We start from the raw sequence: 25122 nt of genomic DNA, 5'->3' as shown, positions 1-25122 counted from the left end.
GAAATGTAAAAACAAATCCATGGTTGTGTAAGTACCGTAATGAGCAATGACCCTGAAGCAAATTCCAAACACTGCGATTTGAGCTTCAAAGGGGAACATGTCCCACCCTTTCTTAACCGAAGATAATATTTCCAGTTACATCTCAGAACTCATCGGTCACTTTGAAAAGGTTGAGCACCCGTTTCAGCTACATTTGAAGTTGTTAACCAGAGCAAAGCTTACAACAAATTGATGAGATCATAGTAATGATTAATAAATCGATAAAATGACATAAGATCCCAATTTAGCAGTTTGAAAGGTTTGCACAGATATTTCTTTTATTATCAAACACCCATGAAACTTTATGATGTGATATTTTAGTCATTTGTACTGTTGGCATTCTGTTGTGAAACATGTCATTGTTAGCATGCAACACAAGGTAATATGTTAATTACAGTTTTGTAATGAAAGCAATAAAAAGGCCAAATATGGTCTGAGAAGATTCTGTTGTCATTCCTAATCACACCAGAATGTCGGACAAGTTCGGGCAGTTCACACAGCTCGCTGCCAAAAGGAAATGGCAAACAACTGTTAAGAAAAATATTTGCCTCCGGAGACAGGTGTATGCAAAGAATTTAGACTGAGCCGCTTAAAATGTTTAAAGTTTAAAGTGAGAAAGGGTAAATGCAACCAAATAAACAATAAAAATGTCCCTTTGTTTGTTTAACCTCCTAGGACCTGGCGTCCACATATGTGGAAATCACATTTTTGGTTGTCTAGACCGAAATACAAAATTTTGCTCGACAAGGGCCTGATATCCACTTATGAGGACATTATACTGCCTATTTTATCAAAATTTAAAACAAATGTCCTCATATGTGGCTCTCATCAGGTTAAAGAAAAAAAAATCTGCTGATTCTTTGTTTTTACATACATTGGGTCTCAATATGCACAAATATAAAAAAATAAATAAAAATGCATGCCATGGAAGAGTTCGAGTCTTAGGAGGTTAAAGGTTAAGTTTCATTTTTATTTTGAAAAGTTAACATAAAAAAAATCACCTGCAGTTTAACCTGTCGATGACCTGCTGAGGGAACGTCACATTGAATGGAATATTATGCTGAGAACAGTTTTTCCTGTACTGAATGCTTCACTCCAAATCATGTAGATGTTTTATTGGCATAAAAGTCTGTGCAGACTGAGATCTAGTGAGTGTGATGCCATTTCAGTATAGGGAAGTGTCGTGTTACAAAAAAAACCAAAACAAAAAAACAGTTTAAAATGATAAGGGTTTAATGGACTGGTTCTTGTATGGAGCTTTTCTACTCTACTACGCACTATATACTACGACATCCCTCATTCAAACAATCAGTTTTTATTTGCTTTCTAGTTCATTCGCACACATTCACACTCCCATGATGGACCGCAACTTGGAGTTGAGCATCTTTTTCAAGGATACTTTGGCATGACTGTCAGCCAGGGATTGAAGCACCAACTTTTCAAGGTTCAAGGTTCTTTATTTGTCACATGCATAGTTATACAAGTATAACACACAGTGAAATGTAGCCTGACACGCTCCTCGACATGTGCACTTTTTGGTTAGTAGATGACCTGGTTAATCTCCTGAGATGATCTGAGTTTTGTGAGATGGCACGTTATCCTGGTGAAAGCAGCGATCAGAAGATGGGGACGCTATGGTCATAAAAGGATAGATATGGTCTCAACAATACTCAGGTAGGCCTCAGTTGGTACTAAGGAAATACACCCACACCATTACACCACCACCACCACCAGCCTGAACCACTTATACAGGCAGGATGGATCCATGCTGTCACGTTGTTACATTGAATTCTGACCATGCTTTTTGAATGTTGCAGCAGAAATCGAGACTCATCGAGGAGTTGAACAGGTATACCTAATGAAGTTGGGTGTGAGCATATTAATTTTTCTACTGCAAAGGTCAAACTTCAACTGAGAATTACTATACGCTGAGCAAGAGAAGCCTTACTGGAAATAACTTCTAGGAACCTCTCCCTTTCCCTTTTACGGAGGACTGGATGTACTTCTTGACTCTGAAATTTAGCCTTGCACATACAGTTACAGTCAAGTTCTGCTACTCGAGTAACATCACTAGACTTCTTGGACCCAAATTGTGGTTACTGGTCGTACTGCAGCAGCTGTGCATTTCCACTACAGCGCTCGACAGCTAAGCATCTATATTTAGCCGAATGTTAGTAGAGGGGAGCTCATACTTGAACAGCCTTGAATGGGCAAGAAGACTCACCACGGTAACAGCACCATGGTACCAACAGAGGCTGTTGCAACTGAAAAGCACTGAGAACTAATTAAAGGAAAAAGGCTTGGAAGCTTGTTTTTCAAGAACAATGCACCACACACACACACACTAAGCAGATCTTTTTTCTTATGTAGCAACGTGCTGATAAAGCTTTAGCCTTTTATTGGTGGTTGACTTAAGCATGCTGCAAGTGGAATACAGTCATAGTGAGAAGGGCAGAGGCAGGTCAGCTGTTTAGTTGAGGTCACTGGCATTCACTGTCAGGATTAGATGACAGCTGATACAATATCTGTATGTGTTTGCTGTTGCTCTACTGTACTTTTGCAGAAAACTGGACTTCCTCCTCCAACTTTTCTGCACAAGATGTTCGCCTTAATTTAGCTTTAAACTGTTAACAAAGGGCGAAATAAAATGTGAACTTGCAAACCACAAGGGAACTCAAGAGTGCTTTGTTTTTTAGTTACACATTTATAGATGAGGCTTTTGTAACACATTTGTTTTTAAAACGAAAATGCATCGTCAGCTAGCAGTTCGTTTTTTTTGTCACAGTATGTATTTCATGATTTGGCTGTTTAGAAAGACAGGTTATCTTCACAGTATCTTATACCGACAAAGTGCAGTTACAAAGGTACAGCAGATAACAAGGTAACTGTGAATCAAACTGAGTCATTGTCAGTTCCAAAGTTGTGCAATTGTGTTTTTGGGGGTGGTTGGAAGTTCTTTCGAAGTGTTATGACGTTGAGATTAAGTAACCCAGCCTCAATTCTCTGATCTGTTGTATAACATCCGTCTCCGAGACTGCTCCATTTGGTTGAGAAAAGTTCCCAAGCCAAATGCTAAACCTCAAATGCTGATCTCATTACAAATTTCAAGATGCGTTTTATTATAGTATATGATGGTATAAAGTTGGATTTCTATTTAGTTACAAGAACATCAAAAGCAAGAAAAAAAAGAAGAGAAATTCAGACGCATGGTCAGGTGATGTGGCTCGAGGGTCTCGCTGTAATGATTTAGCCGGCAAAGTAAACAGAACTCTAAACTCCCCAAACATTGAGGGGTCAGATATTGGATGCTAGGTTTGACAATAGTGCTCTTGTTGACAATATTTCAGTTCAAGTGTTTAGTACTTCAGTAAATAAATCAAGACAAACAATGTGATGTAGGCCCTGATAGTAGAGAAGCTGAATGGCTGACTGATTTTGACATTGGGTCAGTATGTTTGTTAGTGGAGTGTATGAACATCTACTGTATGTAAAAAATAAAGACAATACAAACTTGCACATTCTTGCAAATAGAAACTGTATGTTTATGGTTTCTGGATTTTTCTTAATTTGTCTTTTTTTTTTTTTAATAATACAGCAGTGGATGGGAAAAGAGTCTAACCAGTGTTTTTTACCACAATGGCTAACCAATTGGTGCTTTGCTAAACTGCATAATTTCACCCCTTAAAAGCTTTTCACAGGCAGAATTAACGTACGGAAGAAAAGGTTTTGAGTTACATAATTTCTAATGATAAGCTACACTAAGGGTCGGGTATTGAATTGTGAGCTGTGATTGGGCCATTTCAGCCAACTGGAAATCTGTGTAACTTTAGATAATCTGCTGAGCAGCAGAGTAGCTACCCTGGGAATGTGTCTCCCTCCTTCAGTCACATGCTGCTTAAGAAATGAAAGCAAGCTGGAGGAGGGCGTTGACGGCATGAAGGGGAGTGTTTCGGTTCAGCCAATCAATTTGCACAGCCCACTCCTCCTTGACAAGGCTTTGTGTAATATTTGGCCCGCCCTGTGATCAGAGGATGAAGTTTGCATATCTTCATACGTCAATAAAAACAATGTAGTAATCTCCCACTATGGCGTGGCTCAACAGTTTATCTGTCTAAATGTCAAGTCAGTTTTGTATTTTTCCATAGCCAGGGAAGTGGAGCTTCCCATTTTCATTTTCGAGTTTGATAGGAGACAGACATTTTAACATGTGCATGCTATCGGCCTTTTAGGGGGACGGACCTTTTTTTCCTCGTTTTTTCTTGAATAACTGATAGACATCCGTTTTAAGATGAATCCTGTCGTAGCTGTCAGGTAGGGTCTTACGAATCATAGGAATTTGACTTGAGGCATTCTCACAATACATCACTAGCGAGTTCCAGCTTGCTTGGTTAAGTCAAAGTAGAAAAACAAATCATAAACTACTGCTCCAGGTAAAAAGGTGGGGAAAGAAATAACATAATAGTGGGAAAAAAGTTATACAAAAATCACAATTGCTTAAATAATATGAGAACAGGTACAACTTCACACAAACTAATCACTCCTTTTGGTCACAAGATGAACATCTGCTTTGTCACAGAAAACTCAAGTTCATATTTTAGAGCTCTGCATAGCAAAATATAAAACTGCCACTTGAAATCTGAACTCTACAAATTAAGAGTTTTTCCTGTGTATAGGAGGCTATATATTGTTGGACAAGCAGCCCCAATGAGATGAGATTTCTGACAAAGCAGAGGACAGAAGCTCTGACTGAGGTGCACAAAGATCCTGAAATGGATACAAACCTAAGGTGCTACTCCATGTACAGCAACTTGCCACCTAATTCTTCATAGCCCCTCAGAGGGGGAAATATTAGAACAATTCAAAGTGCCCTTTTTATGGAAACTAAACTGTTTAGTAGGTCTCTGTAGAAAAATGCATTCTTTATACAGAAGTACAGAGTAAAACCTGATTTAAACAGAAGGAAAACTACAGCAGAGGTCTGTGTGGTTATATGACTGATGCTGCCACCTGCTGAAAATGTGACGTGAAACATTTGTCAAATCAAAGTGATGCCGTATTTTTCTATGTTCCAGTATTATATTCATGTTTAAAATCAGAATCTCTGTCATATAAGATGATAAGGAAAAAAAAAAGTGGTGCTCAGCACCATAAAACTGGACAGCAATGCATGGCTTTTATACATTTTATATGTAAAGTGTCATTCTCAAAAAGATATTACAGTATCAAAAATAAGCCTCTCAACAATCCAAAATAAATCAGAGCACTGAAACCTACAGAACAGTTACCAACCCAACATCTACTAAACTCAGACTTCAAAACTAATTTCCCTCATTTCTTAAACACAGGATTGCTGACAGACCGATGATCAGCTTAAAACACTTCGCACAAAGAGTTCAAATCTTAATTTAACAAAACAGAATCTTTGTAAACACAAGAATCACAGGACATGGAGGACAACACTTTTAGGACTCTGTGCTGAAGAGTACCTGCTCTTTCTAAATGTAACTATTATGAAAAAGTAACAATTTTCAAAATGTCCAGTCAACTTAAATGTGTCCTCAATATGTGAATCAGAGAATAACACAACTGTCCAAGGTCAAGAATTGCAATTAAACCTGAAAACAACTCCCAGCCATAAACTGTGCTCTTCCTTCTTGCGAAAAAAAAAAGGCCTGAATACAAGTCTCCATGTTAGATCTCTGCTGACAGTCACTCTAAATGATCCTTCTTATACCCTTAATGCACAAGAGTGCTCTGGAGGAGTGCAGAACTGCAAACGAAGCATTACTCCTCTGTGTGTGGAGCTCCTTTATGGTCGTAATCTGTTGATTGCTCAGCGTTTGTCTCGCCTTTTATCAATTTCCTTTCGAATTCGAACCTTCAGAGCTGCCCGCATGGCTGCATCCAGGATGTTCTTCTCTGCAACACGTTCTACCACCTTCTCAGGCTTGTCTTCCTTCAGAAACAGAGGGCATTTAAAGGAATTACACACAGGAAATGACCAAAGAGCTGAAAACACCATAAAAAGAAATCGGCATTAACCTTGTGCACAAGGATGGATGTAATGGTACCAGAATCTGCTTCATATTCAAGCCAAAAGAGTTCAGTCCCACTGGCGTCAGTCTCTGTGCTTGATCCACTCTCGTTTTCTTCAGCATCAGCACCGGCCCCTGGCTCTGAACCATCTGAACAATGAGCGCACACACACACACACACACACACACACACACACACACACACACACACACACACACACACACACACACACACACACACACACACACACACACACACACACACACACACATTATCTTCCCGCTAATGGGTGCACAATCAGCACAAAAGTCAAGAGAAAGCACATCAGTCTTACGTCTTCTTCGAGGATGGTACACTTGCATGTCAGGTCGACGGGGTCTTCGAGGGGTTGTGGTGTGTCTCCGCCGCTGAAGCTCTTTGGCTTGCTTCACTTCTTTATCATAGTCATCTCTGGAGAAAGGGAATCAAAATTTTGTTAATGCAGAAAATATGACAACTTGGTTGTTCCATGGCATATGAATAAATAAATAATAAAAATAAAACCTAAATCAAGAACATGTAATAAACAATTTGTTCATTCAAAAAGAAAGAAAAGAAAAGATTAAGCCTCAGAAATATTTTTAACTCTTCCCTGTGATGCTCTCATTTTCATCTTACTGTTAATTTTACCTGGCTTTTTTTTTTAATTACATGAAATTAATGCTAAAACAGCAGAATGAAACAACCGCATTTAGTAATAACCTGTCATGTGGACTACTATCAAAGTCACAGATTGCAGAATTCTCCATTTATTCAAACCCAAGCATTAATGGAGTAACACTGTTTTTTTAAATTGTGATTTTTGACTTGACTAACCACTGTATACAGAGGTCACCTTTTAAATAAAATTGAAAGACACTGACAGCAAAATGCCCCTTTTTACCAGTCAGCCAGTCTTCAGCCAGTATTGAGAAGCTTAAATACAGGCTTGCAATGTAATTTGGGGATTTTCTTTGAACAGTCTTTTTGTGTGTGAAATGATTCATGGAGATGATATCCATGCCTACATATGCATGTATGTAAATTTCTAACAGTTTGTTGTATAGTTCAGAAAATGCATTATGAAAGTAGGTCGTTCCTATGTAAATTTGGCACAAAAAGTAAGGTCCATTATTTCTTTCTTGTAACAATCCACCTTGCAAATAAATCTCATACCGTTGGAAGCCTTTTTATTTGCCCTTCAGTAGTCCCACATTTCTAAGGAAAATGCATTTTTCCTAACATATGCATTGAATGATCAGCAGAGGTGAGTATGGGGGTTTTGCCATGAAAAACCTGCTAAATCTTCTCAATACCAAACAGCCTATTCTGCTATTGACTCTTGTTTGGTGTTGTCTACTGAACTAGATGATTTAGGTCTTAAATTTTTTTTTAGCAATTTTTTAATCCAAGAAATATGGGGCTATGCATGCAGCAGTAACCATACGCAGCCTCAACAGCTTGGCATCTTCTACGCTGGTCACCGGTTTGGTCCACATCCAAGCTGATCACATAACTGTTCAACAGGGTCAGGACTTCAGGTAGGACATTCCATCCTCTTCACTCCCAAAGACCGGAGCTGAGGTGGTCCGCTCTGTTGTGGTGACCACCATTTGCAGAATCTCATCTCAATATCTCTTGCCTTGAGATTGGCTCAAATTTTGGCAAGCCTCGTTTTTCCACCAAAGGAGATGCTGCCCCACGTTATAACACTACCTCCACCAAAAGCTGCTACCCTATCAGTGCAGCAATCATCACAGTGTCCCAGTGCACATGTTGCCAACAGCAGCGCAAATTTGCCTGATGGTGAACAGCAGTCATGGCAAGCCTCCTGGCAGCCCTATGACCCTGGAGATTGGCCTTGGGAGTCTGGTCTGGATTTTCTGGGTAGAGCGCAGTCAGTCATACTGTTCTGCAAACCTTGACTGAAAATCTACAGAAGTCTGACTTCTGTTCCAAAGTGCTGACAGGGTGAAGAAACAGTCTTCTTATTGTGTCGTCTTCTTGGGATTCCCATTTCGTCGCCTGTCTGACATCCTGCGTCAAATAGAACTTGGCCCTTAATTTGGATAAGGTACTTGAAGTTGCCCTATTGGCACGTACCCTGTAAGGTCCACGATAACAGGTGGTGCTAATCCGGCAACAACCAGACACCTGACTGTCTGTATCCGGGGTACTAGAATCTCAAAACAAGAGTCAGTAGCAGAAAGAAACTGTTTAGGATTCACAGAGAAGATTTGCCAGGTTTTTTCATGGGCACATCCCACAAGTGGCACAATTTAAGAGGACATAAACAGACTTTACAGTGAAATATCACTTATTTTCAAAAGCCAAATACAGATTTTCCTTACCTTTTGTGCCAAGTTTACTTGCTATACTGAAATGCATTTCAAAGAAACCTACAAACAAAAACATTATAGAAGTGAAGTGATGTGTTTAATTGCTTTCCTAGTATTTTTTGGGGTCTGTCGTGTTTTCTGTCAAAAACAAGTTAAAAATGACCCCCCTTTTCACAGATGCACGCACTGATTGAACTCAGTTTTTTTCAGTATGCAGTTGTTCATCATTTTGCTTCTCAGCATCTTAAATCAAAACGAACTGGTCACCAGGCCTCTGCGACCTCCCCATATATTTTAGCTCCGAATGTAAAAGCGTGTATGTTAATAACAAGATAACATTCACTTAATCATAAAATTACTTTTCACTACTAATAACAACGATTATGTTTTTAGCTGAATGACCTATTGCACTAGCATACGCTAATAGCAGCTGAGGAACTCGCCTAGCAATCTGGTTCCTCCGGATATGGTGCAGGAAGCCGTGGCTCATATCCAAGCGGCCACCTGGTTTGTATTTCAGCTCGTGGACCCCCTCTTCTCTTAAAACATCCATTTCAGCAAACCGCTTCCAAACAAAGTCAGTATTTAAGCACTACTGATTGCAACAAGTCCCAATCAGAGCACTGTGAACGGTCAAAAAGCTATATAGCTACGGCTAACTAACGATAACATGTTGTCCAATTATAATGCTCCCTGAGTTAATAAAAATGTTATAACTAAATTGCACACCATAAACAAATACCCATACATGACAAACCTTTATATATATATATATTATATATATATATATATATATATATAAAAGACAAACAAAGGTCCAGTTAGAGTTTAGAAGTTAGGCAAGTTATTATATTAGTTTTTGGTAAGTGATTAACCAGCGTGTATAGCGTTAGTAGGTTTTTAAACTCCGGGTTAGGTTTTAGTTTGCTGCTCCACGGCTACAACGCACAATCGCCGCGAGTTTCGAGGCGCACCGTGTCTGACCCATTCATCACTCCCTCCAAATAACGTAAAGTTTTAGCTTCTCCATTGTTTTGACGCCGTCTCTCTGCTGCTATGGTTTCTTTGAAGCGTGAAAGAGAGGTGGATTTAGATGATGATGACAATGAAGACGGAGGTAAGTATGTTCCTCAAACGTATGCCCTGCGTTTGGTTAGCAGTTAGCGTTGTTGTTAGCCAGTGGTGTGTTCGTTTTTTTTTACTGGCCTGTCCAGTAACGTATAGACGGATCAATAAGTGTCTCCACTGTGTGCTAAAAACAACGATACCCATCATCTTAAAGCACCCAGTGTTTGAAAACAAGCATACCTCACAACATTAAAGCTAAGCTAGTTAGCATGTTTAGCTCATTGCTTTGAAATGTTGGTACATGGTTTGGCTTGACATTTGTTCTTGGGCCACTTCACGTTGCAGTGGCAGCCAAAGTGGGACGAGGACATGCAGTAGAAGACCGAAGAAGCCGCCACTGTCCTTACCTTGACACCATAAACAGGTAGGCCGGAGTAGACTGTGTATTGCTATTAAAGCTGTATTCCACCTCTGCAGGTGAATTCACGTCTGTCAATCCTGCAGGAGTGTGCTGGACTTCGACTTTGAGAAACTCTGCTCCATCTCTCTCTCCCACATCAATGTCTACGCCTGCCTTATATGTGGGAAATACTTTCAAGGTAGGCAAATTGACATTTTAACTGGGGATCAGAGACCCTGTTGTATTTGTACTGATTTGTGTGGGTTTTGTTTTGTTTTTTGTAGGAAGAGGTCTGAAGTCTCACGCGTACACTCACAGCGTACAGTTTACCCATCATGTGTTCCTCAATCTGCATACACTCAAGTTTTACTGTCTGCCAGATAACTATGAGATCATTGATTCATCACTAGAAGATATCACAGTAAGTAAAGTAATGTTTTTCATACTAAAACTAAAATTCATGTAATCTCACTGGCCACTTTATAGGGTACACCTTATTACTACAGGTTTGGACCCCTTTTACCTTCAGAGCTTGCTTATTAATTCTTCATGGCAGAAATTCAACAAGGTGATTGAAAATTCCTCAGAGAAATTGGTCCATTTTGACATGATAGTGTCAGACAGTTGCTGCAGATTTGTCAGCTGCACATTCATGATGTGTGGCTCCTGTTTCATCACATCCCATTGCTTTGAAATCTGGTGACTGGAGGCAATTTGAGCATTTAAACTCACTGGACCGTATTCACCTATCTCTGTGATCAGGATAGACAGCATTAGCTACACCAGAGGGACAGCTCAGGTTGAGCAGTTTAGAGGTGAAGTTAGAGACAAGTCTGAGGGAGGTTTGGACATGTGCAGAGGAGGGATAAGGCATATACTGGGCTGTAATGAGAAGAGGTGAAATTGAGGCAGATGATCCGCTGTGATGCCACCTAATAGGAGCAGCCGAAAGAAGAAAAAGAATCTACAGTGTAAATATATATCTATGCTAAAGGTTAAATTACATTCAAAATATTTTGACTTTAGTGACTTTTTTTTAAGCTGAATTGAGTGAATAAATATCTTCCAGTCTGAATTGTGACTGGATTGACTGAAGAAGCACCAGTGTTTTCAGTCTGATATGATACTAACCATGTTCTGTTTGATTTTGTCATTATTTCTGAGCTCTGGCTTTGGAAGAGTTACCACAAACAGCTGATTTGCTTACATGCAGCAGACTGTGACAGCACTGAGCAGCTCCTTCAGTGGGAGACTGCGGCACCCACGGTGTGGGACGGAGAGATTTCGCAGGTCTTTCCTCCCCACTGCTGTCAGACTCCATAATAAAGACTTTAACTGATCAAGCAAACACATCCATACATATGCAATAATACTAAGTGCAATAATCCTTTCTGTCATCGTTGTATTTTTACTCAGTTGTATATAGTATTTGTATTTGTATTCTATTTTTATCTTATTGTATATTTATTTTATTTTATTCTACTGTATATAGTATTTTATTTTATTCTATTCTGTACAGTTGTGTACTGTATTTATTCTTATTGTATTCTAATTTTTGCCTCATAACTTTTGCACTGTCCACTTCCTGCTGTGACAAAACAAATTTCCCACGTGTGGGACTAATAAAGGTTATCTTATCTTATCTTATCTTATCTTATCTTATCTTATTTCTTCTCTCTACAGTACGTGCTGAAGCCAACTTTCACCAAGCAGCACATTGCGGGGCTGGACAAGCAGGGTAAACTGTACAGAGCCTATGACGGTACCACCTACTTACCGGGCATTGTAGGGCTCAACAACATCAAAGCCAATGACTATGCCAATGTGGTGTTACAGGTATGGATATCTACCACTCTAGATTTTTATTAATTGTTGTACTTTTTTTGAATAATATCCTCCCTTCTCATTTGTGTCTCTCTTTTCAAGGCTTTTTCTAATGTTCCACCTTTGCGAAATTACTTCCTGGAGGAGGAAAACTACAGAGGAATCCGCAGGCCCCCGGGAGACATCATGTTTCTCTTGGTGCAGAGGTTTGGTGAGCTGATGCGCAAACTTTGGAATCCAAGAAACTTTAAGGCCCATGTGTCGCCCCACGAGATGTTGCAGGCTGTAGTGTTGTGCAGCAAGAAGAACTTCCAGATTACAAAGCAAGGTATTGCTTTACATTCACTAAGTTGTACTTTCTGGGCTTAGGTAGGCTTTCAATACAGGTTTTGGTGCTAATTGATTGTTTTCTGTTCTGCAGGTGATGCTGTGGACTTCATGACGTGGTTCTTAAATGCCCTGCATGGTGCTCTCGGAGGCACAAAGAAGAAGCCATGTAAGTGGGAAAAAAATTGGATTTGACTCTTAAGTTTGGTTCTAATGCAGTAGTGCATCTTTAGCCTTCTGTTGTGATATTAAAAGCATCTTAAGGACTTTAAGGGTTAATTTAATTTGTATTTTTTTGATTCTCAAACCTTGGGTTTCATACAGAATCTGCAGTCTCTGCACAAAATCATATTGTGACTGTGCAGTGTGATGGACAAGCTCCGTGGACTATGACGTTTGCAGATGACATTGTGACTTGTAGTGAGAATGTAGAGCAGGTGGAAGAGATCACTTCGACGGTTCACCTCATTATGAAGCCACTAAACCTCCCTTTTCTTGCCCTTCTCCCCTCATAGCAATCATTACAAAAGCATTTCAAGGCTACATGCGGATCTTCTCCAAAAAACTCCCACACCCAGATTTGGTGAGTTTCTTGCTTGTGTTATAAGATAATTGTTTAACATATGGACCTGAATAAGTTTAGTAATAGAAAAACTTGACTTTATTTGTTACTTATTCAAATTCTTTTTAAGTTCTGCACTATTTAAGATTCAGTTCTTCTAAGAGTCCAATAGCATTTTACTATGTATTCTGTGAAAGTATATAACTCATTTCCTGTGAATTGAGTTGTTTATGTTTTGATGACTTTGATTTTTAAAATCTTACAGCCGCCAGAGGAAAAAGAGGCTCTGCTTACAACAGATGAGTATCAGGAGCAGATGTCTGAGTCTTCCTTTCTGTTTCTGACCCTTGACCTCCCAACTGCTCCACTGTACAAGGATGAAAAAGAGCAGCTTATAATCCCTCAGGTCCCTCTCTTTAACATCCTGGCCAAGTTCAATGGCAGCACAGAGAAGGTACCGATTCATTTTAATCCTACTGGCTTTGATAATCACTCTCACAAAGTAAAAGAGCTTGCAAATACTGCCATGTCAATATCGCAGTGGAGTGATCTGTACTACTGATGGCTGTGCAGTAATATAAAGTAGAAAGTGCAAAATTGAACTAAAGGTGTCAACACTAGGTGACAGTGTTTTATCAGAAACGGTTAATGTAGCTGACACAACTACAGCCTATATCTTCCTCTCTCCTCCACTGTGCTTGCACCGATGTGGAGAACAGCTGCGCACCTCTTGAGTTTGTGCCACACACTTAGTGTCAGAATGAAGGAAGTGCGCTGCGTATATCAAGCGCAGCATTATGCCCTCTAACATCCATGACGTAGCCACTGGGTTTAACAACTTTTATTGCAGAAAACCTGCAGTGATACAAAAGTTTGCATTGAAACTTAGGTTTTTACAGTCTATAAGCATTATTAGCTTTTCCGTTAATATCCACGAACTGGATATGTGGTGCAAAGCTTAGACATGTTTGTCTTGTTTTGCTCCTGGTTATTATTGCTTTGGTTCTTTGCAACCAAGCGTGATTTCTGTCTAGCATCATGAGAAGTTTCACCTTTCAGGCTGTTCTCTAGAATCCCTTTCCTTCCACGTCTGCCTCTACATCGACATTTCTCCTCAGGGCAGTCCTCGATGCTACAGCTAATGGCCATTCAGTCATGTGGTACAAATTGGTGTTGCATAAAAGTCCACTTAATTTGATTCAAAACAATCTCTTCCTCCAAAAAAAGAAAGAAAAATCTGTTGATAACATTAATTTTGAAAGGGTGTCTATTTTAATTGAAATTAGAGCATTTAAAGCTTAGTGTTACTTAGATGTGAGTTCTATTAATAATTGAACACTGAGAACAAATCTGTGTATTTTCCCTTAATTATAGGAATACAAAACCTACAAAGAGAATTTTCTCAAAAGGTTCCAGTTGACCAAACTGCCTCCGTACCTCATCTTTTGCATCAAAAGATTCACCAAGAACAACTTCTTTGTGGAAAAGAACCCCACAATTGTCAACTTCCCTATAACGTAAGTGCCATTCGTGTATTCAAAATGCAGCCTTGATCAAAGACATTATACTTACTGCGTGTTGTATCTCTTGTGTGTTCATTGTGTCTTCGGTTTAAATGACGGTATGTCGTCCCTTTGTGTAATTCAACAGAAATGTAGACCTTCGTGAATACTTGACAGAAGAAGCTCAAGCCACCGAGAAGAATACGACGTATGACCTCATTGCAAATGTAGTGCATGATGGGAAACCCACTGAGGGAGCGTACAGAATACATGTTCTGCATCATGTAAGCATCTAGAACTTTTTGGTACTGCTAATAGAATTAACCGAGCAAGTTAATGCTTTTAGCCAAATTGATTTTGTAAACTGTGGCTTGTCTTAAACGGCATCCGTTTGTCTTTGTGTTTAATCAGGGAACTGGAAAGTGGTACGAGATGCAGGACCTGCAGGTGACTGACATCCTCCCTCAGATGATCACACTTTCAGAGGCTTACATCCAGGCAAGTCGACCACTCAGTTTTATGTGCAACATCCACAGTTTGAAGCAGACCATTGCATCTTCGGACTGTGATATTGACGACATGCGTTAATTGTTTAACAAGGAGTCCTTGTAGTTGACAGTGTGCTTTCTCCCCCCCTCTCAGATCTGGAAGAGGCAAGAAAGCAATGATGGAAGAAACAACCACATGGGGATTTAAAGTATTCCTCAGTGTGTGAATAACCAGAGGCTTTGTGATTGTCCTGGACATGAACTGGGTATTTATGTGTTTTAAAACAACAGAATGTTGAATGAGAGTGGCAAGAGAGCATCAGGGCATCCTTTACAACCACATGAAGCAAATGTCTGCTTGTTTTTTTTTTTCTTTTTTCCCCACAGTTTTATCTTTTTACTACTTGGAAGTTTCTAAATAAACCAGGTCCAGTACACATGTCTGTCTGCAGGTTACATTTTTTTTTACACCACACCTTTGATATAATTTAATACCATTTTTATTCATATGTGGTCATTTGCAACAGCAGTCAAGGCAAGATCAAATAATGTTACAGAAGCAGCAGCTGTGTCGATCAGTCAGTAGTTTCCATTATATTCTTAGAGCTCAGCGTGTGGCTTGCAGATTTTCACATTGATAATAACAGCTATTGTAATACACAGAATAAGACTTACTGTTCAGCCTTAAACTAATGTTTCAGAATGAACCCCAGCCTCAGTGGGACACTTCATGCAAACTGGAAACTTCATGTGTAACATTCATAAGGCTTATTGACTGGAATATGGAAAATTTACCCATAAAACAGCAACAATAACAAAAATGTAAAAAACAAACAATCAGTGCATCACAGGTAGAAAACATTTAACAGTTGATCAGTTTAATAAAAAGTAGGTCACTGTGTGCACAAGGCTGCAGTCAGTCTGGCAGGCTTCACTCATTCTTCTTCCACATGTATTTCTCACAGTAGGCTTGATTCTGCAGATTGAAAACACAAAGATCTGAAACAAACGTAGCGTCTCACAGAGTAGCAGTCTTCTTTGTGTATGTCAGAGGACAGGAGAAGACATAATTAAAAGACACATTCAATTAACTGGTGATTTTAACATTTAACCTGGGGTAGACCCCAACCTGACCAGTCTCAGTGGATGGAAATTGCTTGTATTCTGATCAGAGAGGACATTATGTTACATGTTTGCCACAACTAAAACTCAGGGCAGACTGAGCTGTCTTTCCATACAGATCCTGATATTTATATAAGGAGTATTACTGATGCAATCAATAAACATAAAAAACTCATCAATAGGCTAAATTATTAGAAAAGAGAGATTGGAAGACTCTTTAACAGATAGCAAGGGTTTATCAAATACACAGAAGAGTAAGAGCTGGGTCCAGCTGGCGATCTGAAGTGTTTTTCTTTAAGATGGGATGCATAACTTTAGGCAGCCAGTGGCAAAATCGATTTAATTGCTGTATATTTAGTTTTCACATGGATGTTCATGTCTTTTATCATTTCACACTACTAATAATAAAGAATTTCACGTACACCACACTCCTGAGCAGTTTCAGCATCTTTGCACCAGTAGCTTGGTCCCCAGGTACAACGATTCTTTCCCAGCGGTTCCAGCTGCTTCGAGGCCACACACAGATCAGCTCTCTGCAGGACAGATGGAAAGAAACATCATGAGAACATGAACAACACCTAAAGAATGACAGCTGCTCATGAGTGGTGCCATCAAGTGGTTACTTGTGTGTCTGTGATTGATATTGCCCTGACTGGAATGATTCACATCGTAAATTTGCAGATCAGTGCACGTTTGTGAAGGTTTTAGTTGCTGAATTTCTGTGTTGCTGCAGGCTGTGGTAAAAATTTGAATTAGTGCTGATACAGGCTCTATGTTGCTATTCAGATGTAAACCCATTGACAATAACCTTTAGTTTATTCTTACTTCACATGCATGAGGATATCCCATCTGGTTTCCCAAGACCTTCTGCAGCCGTGAGCCGTAGATACTGGTGAAGGCTTCACACTGAAAAGAGAATCAACAGTATTATCGTGCTGTGACACTTTAAAGACTCGAGCGAAAGTCCAGACAAGAAGCTGAATGATCGCATAAAAAGGTTGGAGAAATTTACCAAAAGGCTCACTGGCTTCAAGTGTTTTAAAGTTCCATATAATTTGTAAAGAGTGTTGTTCTAAGAGTACCACTGTTAGCTGAGAGTCAGACCTTAGGGATGGCGGTAGGGTGGATGTCACACACAGACTCCAGGAAAGCATAAGTTTGAGCTTCAGTGGCGTTGAGGCCCTGGTGTAGTCGGCTCAGCGCAGCCAGTATGCGGCATGACTCACAGTCTGATGGGAGGAACACCTCTGGAGAATCAGCAACAGTAGAGCATTAATTAGGTGAATGAGGAAGTGAGCCAGGTCCAGTCTATACATCAATAACGACAAACCTGGAACCGGCTGCTCATTGAACAGACAGAGGTGCAGAAGACTGCATATCGTGTGAGGTGCAGCAGAAGACAAAAGGAATTCGACAATCTCGACGCCATATTTATTGATGAAATCATCACACTGGTCCTTATAGTGCTTGGGTATAAGATCGCAGACCTCCCCCATGACCTTCTTTATAGCATCCTGCAGGGCAAGAAGGACAAGGCAGGGTTTACACGATGTGATGGATGGTACGGTTCTTTAAATGAACCAAAGTAAAGAAAAGATGACCTCAGTCATGTTTTTGGGCAGCAGACTCTCCAGCTTCTTGATGATAAACAAACACAGGGTGCAAACTGGGTTGAGCTCGTCCTGGAGAGAGAATTAGCCGATAAGAGGCCCATTTCATAAAATTCACAAAGGTTTCACTTCACTTTTCAATTTATATTCGACTTCTGCTTTCTCATACTGACATCTGTCTTTGTTCCTGTGGCCAGTGTATCTGTGCCAGCTGCATGGTGGGAGAGTTTCTGCACTTTCTCTTTCTCGTGAGGAGCACAAAGTCCAAAAGCTGCACAAAGCTCTCCTGGTTTCTACAAAAAAGCAAAAACAAAAAAAACAACAACCCCAAAACACAATATATCAAATATTTTACATCAAGTAAAAGGACTCTCAGAAGGCTTCAGTGTTTATGGTCTTCTTTCATAAAAAGAAGCCTCACTTGAGGTTAAACTCACCACGTGATCAGGGGTTTGATGCAGGATTTTGGGCAGGTAAGTCTTCACCTGTAAATCACACTCTGGCACCTGCTCTTCAGGGAGGCGGCGGCACAAAGCGTGCAAGCTTTCATATACGACTCCCTGCAAACGCATGGAGAGAAATATTACAAGGGTGTGGCGGCCACTTTATTTAATAAGCATTTCTTCAAGCCCAGTTCGTGTCGCGAGTAAAACAGTGAAGTGAAAGTAAAGTGAAACCGTTCTTTACCTTGGTATCGCTGCTGAAAATCATGTTGGCCGATAGCTGGATGATCTGGCTGCATTCTGGACAGATATCCAACGTCTGCTGAAGCCACAGTGACAAAATTGCTCAGTTTTCGCGCTTTCATGTTATGCAAACAGATACAGTTTTGTTTATTTTATTTTTTTCAATACATGTGCTCTTTTCGAGGCTTACCAGAGATTTCTGCTTTATGAATGACAAAGGGTCAGTAATAAACCTGGAGTCTCCTTCAGTCAAAAGAGAAAAGAAACAGAAAACAAGACAGAAGATTGCAGGTAATGGCTTCAGCATCGGTTAGCATATAGTTACAACACTACAAGGGGGTTATACGTTTTCAATAAACAGCAACAACAGCCTGGTGTAAGTTTACATTATATATTGTATACAGTATAACTGAATAATGAATAAATGAATGTCGTCTGGTGGGGGGGGGCGCAGTGATGCAGACATTAATATGATTGTGAGTAAACGTCCATCTTACCGGGCCACAGGGACACCGCGAGGATCACGAGAACAAATCCAGATGCAGACATGGTTTAAGCAGCAGAGGACAACACAGATCGGATAATTTTGACTAGAAAAACATCGGTGCAGCTGTTTGGGTTGCAGCGGAAGTACAGATCGATCGTCTTTACCCTATCAGAACGTCATACGCAATGCGCAGGCGCCTATGGACTATTAAAGGCCATACGCTTCAAATTAAATCTCTAAACTTCCTTAGTTATCTATTGCAGTGATAAATACAGGCTAAGAGTGGATAAACGAACATTTTCCGAGCCTTGGAGGCGCATGTCTTTTAGGGGTGTCTGGTATAAAAACTTGACGCTCTTGACATAACATGAAAAGCAGAAGGGAATTGAGAGTCAAGGCTCCTTCGCCAAGAACGTGGCCACTTTTTGAAGTTTTATTTCAGGTTGTCTGGAACCTCCACTATAATTCACTCGGTTCTTCCTGTGCCCATGCGCCATGCCTCATCAGATTCAGTTAGTGTCAAACAACACGTATCACGTGCCTCTACCTTGGCTCATGAAGAAATCTAAAATGACCACCAGATGGCAGCAGAGCTGAGTAAACGTATCTGAGCTGAGGCCGGAGGGCGACAGAGCACTTTAAGAACTTATTCTGTTGAATAAATTATTGTAATAATCGTAATAATTACGATATGTCATAGACCCGAAAATACTGCCACAAGACGTAAGATTTAAGATTTATAAAATATATAAAAGCTTTATTTTTTATTTCACAACTATCGTTTTATTTAGTTTAGGGATTTCAAGCAAAGGCTGAGTGGAGGTGACCTAGGACTACAAATCTGTCCACACCAATATACTACTACTACTACTACTAATAATAATAATGATAACTTTATTTATTAAGGCTTTATGTATAAAGCACTTTCAAACAAAGTGCTGAACAGTTATTGAAGATAAAAAAAAGATAAAAATAAATAAATACAAGCAATACAGAAAAAACAATACAATTTAAAAAATGATAACAATTTAAAAACTAATGGGCATAAAACTAAGACACACACATATAAAATACACGCCACACTTAAAAAGGGATCTATACAAAATAATTAGCCTCTTCTAGTTACCCTGCAAATAAGAGCAATTCCTTATCATAATTGTGAATATTACATTATGAAACCTGCAAATGAAAAATAAAACAGTCAATTAGTTGTTTGGTTCTGGACCCTTTTAGAAGTCTGCCCGTGCAATGCTGACCACTCCACTGTTTGCTTATTCACCCATTGTGTTTTCAGCAACTTTGCAATGAAGATGGAGCCCTTCATGATTGCAGGGTTCAAAATATAGTAAAGCATAACTTACTAAACTAAACTTAATTATGTTTTCTGGGAGACTTATTGAAACAGGAAGTCATTTAAATAGAATTAGTCTGACAAAGTGAAGCAGGTTGAAAGATTTTAATAAGCAAGACCTGATGCCAGGATCTAAAGAATCACCTGAGAAATAAATTCAGTGACATCTATCAGTCTGCAAAGGGTTACAAAGCCATTTCTAAAGCTGTGGGATTCCAATTTTCATAAAAATTGAGGAAGACATACAGTGGGGCAAAAAAGTATATAGTTCCCCCACCTAAAATGATGACAGAGGTCAGTAATTTGCACCAGAGGTACACTTCAACTGTGAGAGACAGAATGTGAAAAAAAAATCCATGAATCCACATGGTAGGATTTGTAAAGAATTTATTCGTAAATTATGGTGGAAAATAAGTATTTGGTCACCTCAAACAAGGAAAATCTCTGGCTCTCACAGACCTGTAACGTCTTCTGTAAGAAGCTTTTCTGTCCCCCACTCGTTACCTGTATGAATGGCACCTGTTTGAACTCATCATCTGTATAAAAGACACCTGTCCACAGCCTCAAACAGTCAGACTCCAAACTCCGCCATGACCAAGACCAAAGAGCTTTCGAAGGACACCAGGAAAAGTATTGTAGACCTGCACCAGACTGGGAAGAGTGAATCTACAATAGGCAAGCAGCTTGGTGTGAAAAAATCAACTGTGGGAGCAATCATCAGAAAATGGAAGACATACAAGACCACTGATAATCTCCCTCGATCTGGGGCTCCACGCAAGATCTCATCCCGTGGGGTCAAAATGATCATGAGAACGGTGAGCAAAGATCCCAGAACCACACGGGGGGACCTGGTGAATGACCTGCAGAGAGCTGGGACCAAAGTAACAAAGGTCACCATCAGTAACACACTACAACGGCAGGGAATCAAATCCCGCAGTGCCAGACGTGTTCCGCTGCTGAAGCCAGTGCATGTCCAGGCCCGTCTGAAGTTTGCCAGAGAGCACATGGATGATACAGCAGAGGATTGGGAGAATGTCATGTGGTCAGATGAAACCAAAGTAGAACTTTTTGGTATAAACTCAACTCGTCGTGTTTGGAGGAAGAAGAATACTGAGTTGCATCCCAAGAACACCATACCTACTGTGAAGCATGGGGGTGGAAACATCATGCTATGGGGCTGTTTTTCTGCCAAGGGGACAGGACGACTGATCCGTGTTAAGGACAGAATGAATGGGGCCATGTATCGTGAGATTTTGAGCCAAAACCTCCTTCCATCAGTGAGAACTTTGAAGATGAAACGAGGCTGGGTCTTCCAACATGACAATGATCCAAAACACACCGCCCGGGCAACAAAGGAGTGGCTCCGTAAGAAGCATTTGAAAGTCCTGGAGTGGCCTAGCCAGTCTCCAGACCTCAACCCCATAGAAAATCTGTGGCGGGAGTTGAAAGTCCGTGTTGCTCGGCGACAGCCCCAAAACATCGCTGCTCTCGAGAAGATCTGCATGGAGGAATGGGCCAAAATACCAGCTACTGTGTGTGCAAACCTGGTAAAGACCTATAGTAAACGTTTGACCTCTGTTATTGCCAACAAAGGTTATGTTACAAAGTATTGAGTTGTATTTTTGTTATTGACCAAATACTTATTTTCCACCCTGATTTACGAATAAATTCTTTACAAATCCTACCATGTGGATTCATGGATTTTTTTTTCACATTCTGTCTCTCACAGTTGAAGTGTACCTCTGGTGCAAATTACTGACCTCTGTCATCATTTTAAGTGGGGGAACTTGCACAATCGGTGGCTGACTAAATACTTTTTTGCCCCACTGTACATGAAAATGTTCTTTTTTAAATTTACCGGCCAATTGAACATGGTTTGTTTATTCAAGTCTTTAAATATTTCAAGAATGTCCCCACAACAAAAATGACTTGAAAAACATGTTTTTGTAAGGTTTGGAGCTAAATGTGGAAAAATGTTGCTGTTAATTTCAGCATGTTTCAGTATACAAACAGCACCCTGCTGTCTCTGCCATTGTACTTTTGCACAGATGCCTTTTCATTTTTAACCCTCTAGATTAGTTGCTGTCCTCAGGCAACAAATTTCCATCTCTTAATTTTTATTTATTTAATAACACTAGACTGTTCATTAAAATGAGGAGCAGAAGAGGGTTGGAGGTGCGGGAATCCTTTTACGACACAAAGCTGTGAGGGCTGCAACCTCTGAGGCTAATCTTATCTTTATACGTGTTTAAATAGAAATAACCATATTAATAAAAAAATATGTGCATGAAGTTGTAAAGAAGTACATCTACTTGTTTAAACACTGAATGTTTTCATTCATGGCAAATTTATGAGTATAGACCACTTTTATCAGGGCAAACACTACGTTGGTGCTTGTCAATTCTAAGTTTGTGGAGCACAGGAGAACCTGTGTGCTAAAGTTTTGAAAACTGAGTTTTGGAAATAGATTTGTATTTCCAGGTAAAAGAAACTAAAAAAGAGACTGTGACTGAAGCCAAATCTGTGTCCTTATCTTGCAGGTGACAAGTCAACAAGTAATGAAACTTGGCTAGGTATGTGAACAGCTAATTAAAGCACAGATAGCCAAGAGCTATTGTTCCTGGTTGTGTGCCCATTTCAATGCATCTCTGTCATAACTAAGGGATTATCAAGAAGTTACATAGAAGTAAGTGTATCATAGTTTTAAATAAACACAGCAGTGACTCAGTGGCGTCGTCTGGGTTTCATTTACCCTAGATGCAGTAGGGCTGCAATATCTCACATGGAGCGTACAAATACCAAAAGACAAGAACAAAAGATGTCTTTGTCTTTGACTGCAGTAACAATAATTTTCCAGGAATAACTTCCGTACTTTGCATGAGAGAGTAAAGGTGTCATTAGATTAAGTGAAATGAATATATTTTATCTATAATGTATGAACTTTTATTACTGTACATTTGTCATTTGTTCGATTTTTAAGAACATTATGTTGTGCTTAGAAAAAATGTTGAATGTTGGTGACAATACTACCTGCCCAAACCCCCCCACCCAACAAACAAACGAAAAACGTAATTTGATTGGCCTCTCTCATTTCTGATAATTTAAACTTTATTTATTAACATTATCTGAACATCTGAAGTTTCTGCTGCTTGAAATTTTATTTTGGTCATCAGGTGTAGTAATTTAACTTTATTCAACAGAATTAAGAAAGTTTTCACTGTCCTTTCATTTCAGAAAAGGAACATTATACCAACAGTAAAATATGGTGGTGGTAGTGTGATGGTCTGGGGCTGTTTTGCCCTAGTGAATTCTGCTGTCTACCAAAACATCCTGAAGGAGAACAGCAGGACAATGAGCTAAAACACACCAGCAAGTCCACCTCTAATGATGTAAGAAAAATGAAATGAAGACTTTGGAGTGGCCTACGTAAAGTCCTGGCCCGATTGTCCTAAACTGATTGAGATGTTGTGACATGAGCTTAAAAAGGTTTGTTTTCATAAAAATTGAGGAAGACATACATGAAAATGTTCTTTTTTAAATTTACCGGCCAATTGAACATGGTTTGTTTATTCAAGTCTTTAAATATTTCAAGAATGTCCCCACAACAAAAATGACTTGAAAAACATGTTTTTGTATGGTTTGGAGCTAAATGTGGAAAAATGTTGCTGTTAATTTCAGCATGTTTCAGTATACAAACAGCACCCTGCTGTCTCTGCCATTGTACTTTTGCACAGATGCCTTTTCATTTTTAACCCTCTAGATTAGTTGCTGTCCTCAGGCAACAAATTTCCATCTCTTAATTTTTATTTATTTAATAACACTAGACTGTTCATTAAAATGAGGAGCAGAAGAGGGTTGGAGGTGCGGGAATCCTTTTACGACACAAAGCTGTGAGGGCTGCAACCTCTGAGGCTAATCTTATCTTTATACATGTTTAAATAGAAATAACCATATTAATAAAAAATATGTGCATGTGCATGAAGTTGTAAAGAAGTACATCTACTTGTTTAAACACTGAATGTTTTCATTCATGGCAAATTTATGAGTATAGACCACTTTTATCAGGGCAAACACTACGTTGGTGCTTGTCAATTCTAAGTTTGTGGAGCACAGGAGAACCTGTGTGCTAAAGTTTTGAAAACTGAGTTTTAGAATTAGATTTGTATTTCCAGGTAAAAGAAACTAAAAAAGAGACTGTGACTGAAGCCAAATCTGTGTCCTTATCTTGCAGGTGACAAGTCAACAAGTAATGAAACTTGGCTAGGTATGTGAACAGCTAATTAAAGCACAGATAGTCAAGAGCTATTTTTCCTGGTTGTGTGCCCATTTCAAAGCCTGTGCTTAGAAAAAATGTTGAATGTTGGTGACAATACTACCTGCCCAAACCCCCCCACCCAACAAACAAACGAAAAACGTAATTTGATTGGCCTCCCTCATTTCTGATAATTTAAACTTTATTTATTAACATTATCTGAACATCTGAAGTTTCTGCTGCTTGAAATTTTATCTTGGTCATCAGGTGTAGTAATTTAACTTTATTCAACAGAATTAAGGAAGTTTTCACTGTCCTAGGAAAATTGGATTCAATCAAATGCACTTGATTTACTGGTCATCAGCAGGTGTGAACACCTTTATAAAATCAGAAGGTTTGGCACCTTGCTGGTCTGGAGCATTCAGGCATCCTAACAGATTCAGGTCAGACCAATGCCCAGAGAAAATGGCAAAAATAAAATAACAAATTAAGAGCTACATCTCAGATCCACAGGTCTCATTTAGTGTGGTAAATGTTAAAGTTCATGACAGTACATTTAGAAAAGAAAATAACTGAACAAGTATGACTTGCTTGTCAATTTTCAGTCATGGTGATGGAGGGATGATGTATGAAGCCATGGGATCCGAGCACCTTACAATCACGGAGTTGGCTATGGACTTCCCTGTAAATCAAAATGTTAAAGTTTTAAATATGTAGTCATCTGTCCCACAGCCACAACTCAAGGTGTTGCAATGGCTGAGACCATAAATGTTACACACACACACACACACACACACACACACACACACACACACACACACACACACACACACACACACACTCACGTGCACGCACACACGCACGCACACACCTTCATACATCAAGTTACTTTTTGCACAACCCATTGCCATTGTTGCACTTTTCTATTGCACACTGTTGTGTCTGTATCATTCTGTTCTGGTGTTGCACTGTTTTTGTTTGTTTTTGGTTTTTTTTGCAATTTCTGCACAT

At 39.5% G+C, this 25122-nt stretch overlaps 3 protein-coding genes and 1 long non-coding RNA gene across 5 annotated transcripts; 2 read left to right on the top strand and 2 right to left on the bottom strand.

Annotated features, from left to right (window-relative positions):
• The first annotated feature begins 1346 nt into the window (after positions 1 to 1346).
• LOC145432123 (uncharacterized) lies at positions 1347 to 2707 on the top strand. The gene is made up of 3 exons (XR_013912398.1): positions 1347 to 1483; positions 1586 to 1713; positions 1857 to 2707. It is a non-coding gene; the product is annotated as an uncharacterized LOC145432123 (long non-coding RNA).
• Positions 2708 to 5207: 2500 nt separating this feature from the next.
• c12h2orf68 (chromosome 12 C2orf68 homolog) lies at positions 5208 to 9110 on the bottom strand. Its single transcript, XM_026187225.2, has 4 exons — positions 8876 to 9110; positions 6410 to 6525; positions 6082 to 6224; positions 5208 to 5995 (listed from the first exon to the last, which is right to left on the bottom strand). Exons 1-4 carry the CDS (start codon positions 8983 to 8985, stop codon positions 5873 to 5875), a joined length of 492 nt encoding a protein of 163 aa, XP_026043010.1. The 5' UTR covers positions 8986 to 9110; the 3' UTR covers positions 5208 to 5872.
• A 241-nt stretch (positions 9111 to 9351) lies between these two features.
• Positions 9352 to 15042, top strand: usp39 (ubiquitin specific peptidase 39). The gene is made up of 13 exons (XM_026187222.2): positions 9352 to 9549; positions 9846 to 9924; positions 10005 to 10099; positions 10185 to 10321; positions 11584 to 11736; positions 11827 to 12052; positions 12146 to 12220; positions 12567 to 12634; positions 12879 to 13067; positions 13988 to 14130; positions 14264 to 14399; positions 14527 to 14613; positions 14758 to 15042. Exons 1-13 carry the CDS (start codon positions 9489 to 9491, stop codon positions 14809 to 14811), a joined length of 1503 nt encoding a protein of 500 aa, XP_026043007.1. The 5' UTR covers positions 9352 to 9488; the 3' UTR covers positions 14812 to 15042.
• A 43-nt stretch (positions 15043 to 15085) lies between these two features.
• On the bottom strand, positions 15086 to 18811 carry sftpbb (surfactant protein Bb). Of its 2 annotated transcripts, none has more exons than XM_026187224.2 (11): positions 18519 to 18811; positions 18212 to 18264; positions 18023 to 18097; positions 17773 to 17895; positions 17509 to 17628; positions 17327 to 17407; positions 17056 to 17239; positions 16830 to 16972; positions 16551 to 16631; positions 16148 to 16258; positions 15086 to 15579 (listed from the first exon to the last, which is right to left on the bottom strand). In XM_026187224.2, exons 1-11 carry the CDS (start codon positions 18568 to 18570, stop codon positions 15535 to 15537), a joined length of 1068 nt encoding a protein of 355 aa, XP_026043009.1. In that variant the 5' UTR covers positions 18571 to 18811; the 3' UTR covers positions 15086 to 15534. The 2 variants fall into 2 exon arrangements, with proteins under 2 accessions (XP_026043009.1, XP_026043008.1); XM_026187223.2 differs by having other exon boundaries at positions 18023 to 18100; positions 18519 to 18692.
• Between the last annotated feature and the right edge of the window lie 6311 nt (positions 18812 to 25122).

This window comes from Astatotilapia calliptera, chromosome 12 (assembly GCF_964374335.1).
Source record: "Astatotilapia calliptera chromosome 12, fAstCal68.1, whole genome shotgun sequence".
In the NCBI taxonomy this organism is placed as follows: Eukaryota; Metazoa; Chordata; class Actinopteri; order Cichliformes; family Cichlidae; genus Astatotilapia; species Astatotilapia calliptera.
This window is presented reverse-complemented; position numbering and strand designations above follow the sequence as displayed.

Excerpts from the sequence above, each read along its gene's own strand:
- c12h2orf68 (XM_026187225.2), bottom strand. The coding sequence starts at position 8,985 with ATGGATGTTTTAAGAGAAGAGGGGGTCCACGAGCTGAAATACAAACCA. Across the intron at positions 6,526-8,875 it reads CGGAGGAACCAGATTGCTAG|AGATGACTATGATAAAGAAG; the intron begins GCGAGTTCCTCA and ends CCCTTTCTCCAG. Across the intron at positions 6,225-6,409 it reads GTACCATCCTCGAAGAAGAC|ATGGTTCAGAGCCAGGGGCC; the intron begins GTAAGACTGATG and ends CTCATTGTTCAG.
- usp39 (XM_026187222.2), top strand. The coding sequence starts at position 9,489 with ATGGTTTCTTTGAAGCGTGAAAGAGAGGTGGATTTAGATGATGATGAC. Across the intron at positions 12,221-12,566 it reads AGGCACAAAGAAGAAGCCAT|CAATCATTACAAAAGCATTT; the intron begins GTAAGTGGGAAA and ends CTCCCCTCATAG. Across the intron at positions 14,614-14,757 it reads TTTCAGAGGCTTACATCCAG|ATCTGGAAGAGGCAAGAAAG; the intron begins GCAAGTCGACCA and ends CCCCCCTCTCAG.
- sftpbb (XM_026187223.2), bottom strand. The coding sequence starts at position 18,570 with ATGTCTGCATCTGGATTTGTTCTCGTGATCCTCGCGGTGTCCCTGTGG. Across the intron at positions 18,265-18,518 it reads CGCGGTGTCCCTGTGGCCCG|GAGACTCCAGGTTTATTACT; the intron begins GTAAGATGGACG and ends TTTTGACTGAAG. Across the intron at positions 18,101-18,211 it reads TCATAAAGCAGAAATCTCTG|CAGACGTTGGATATCTGTCC; the intron begins GTAAGCCTCGAA and ends CTGTGGCTTCAG.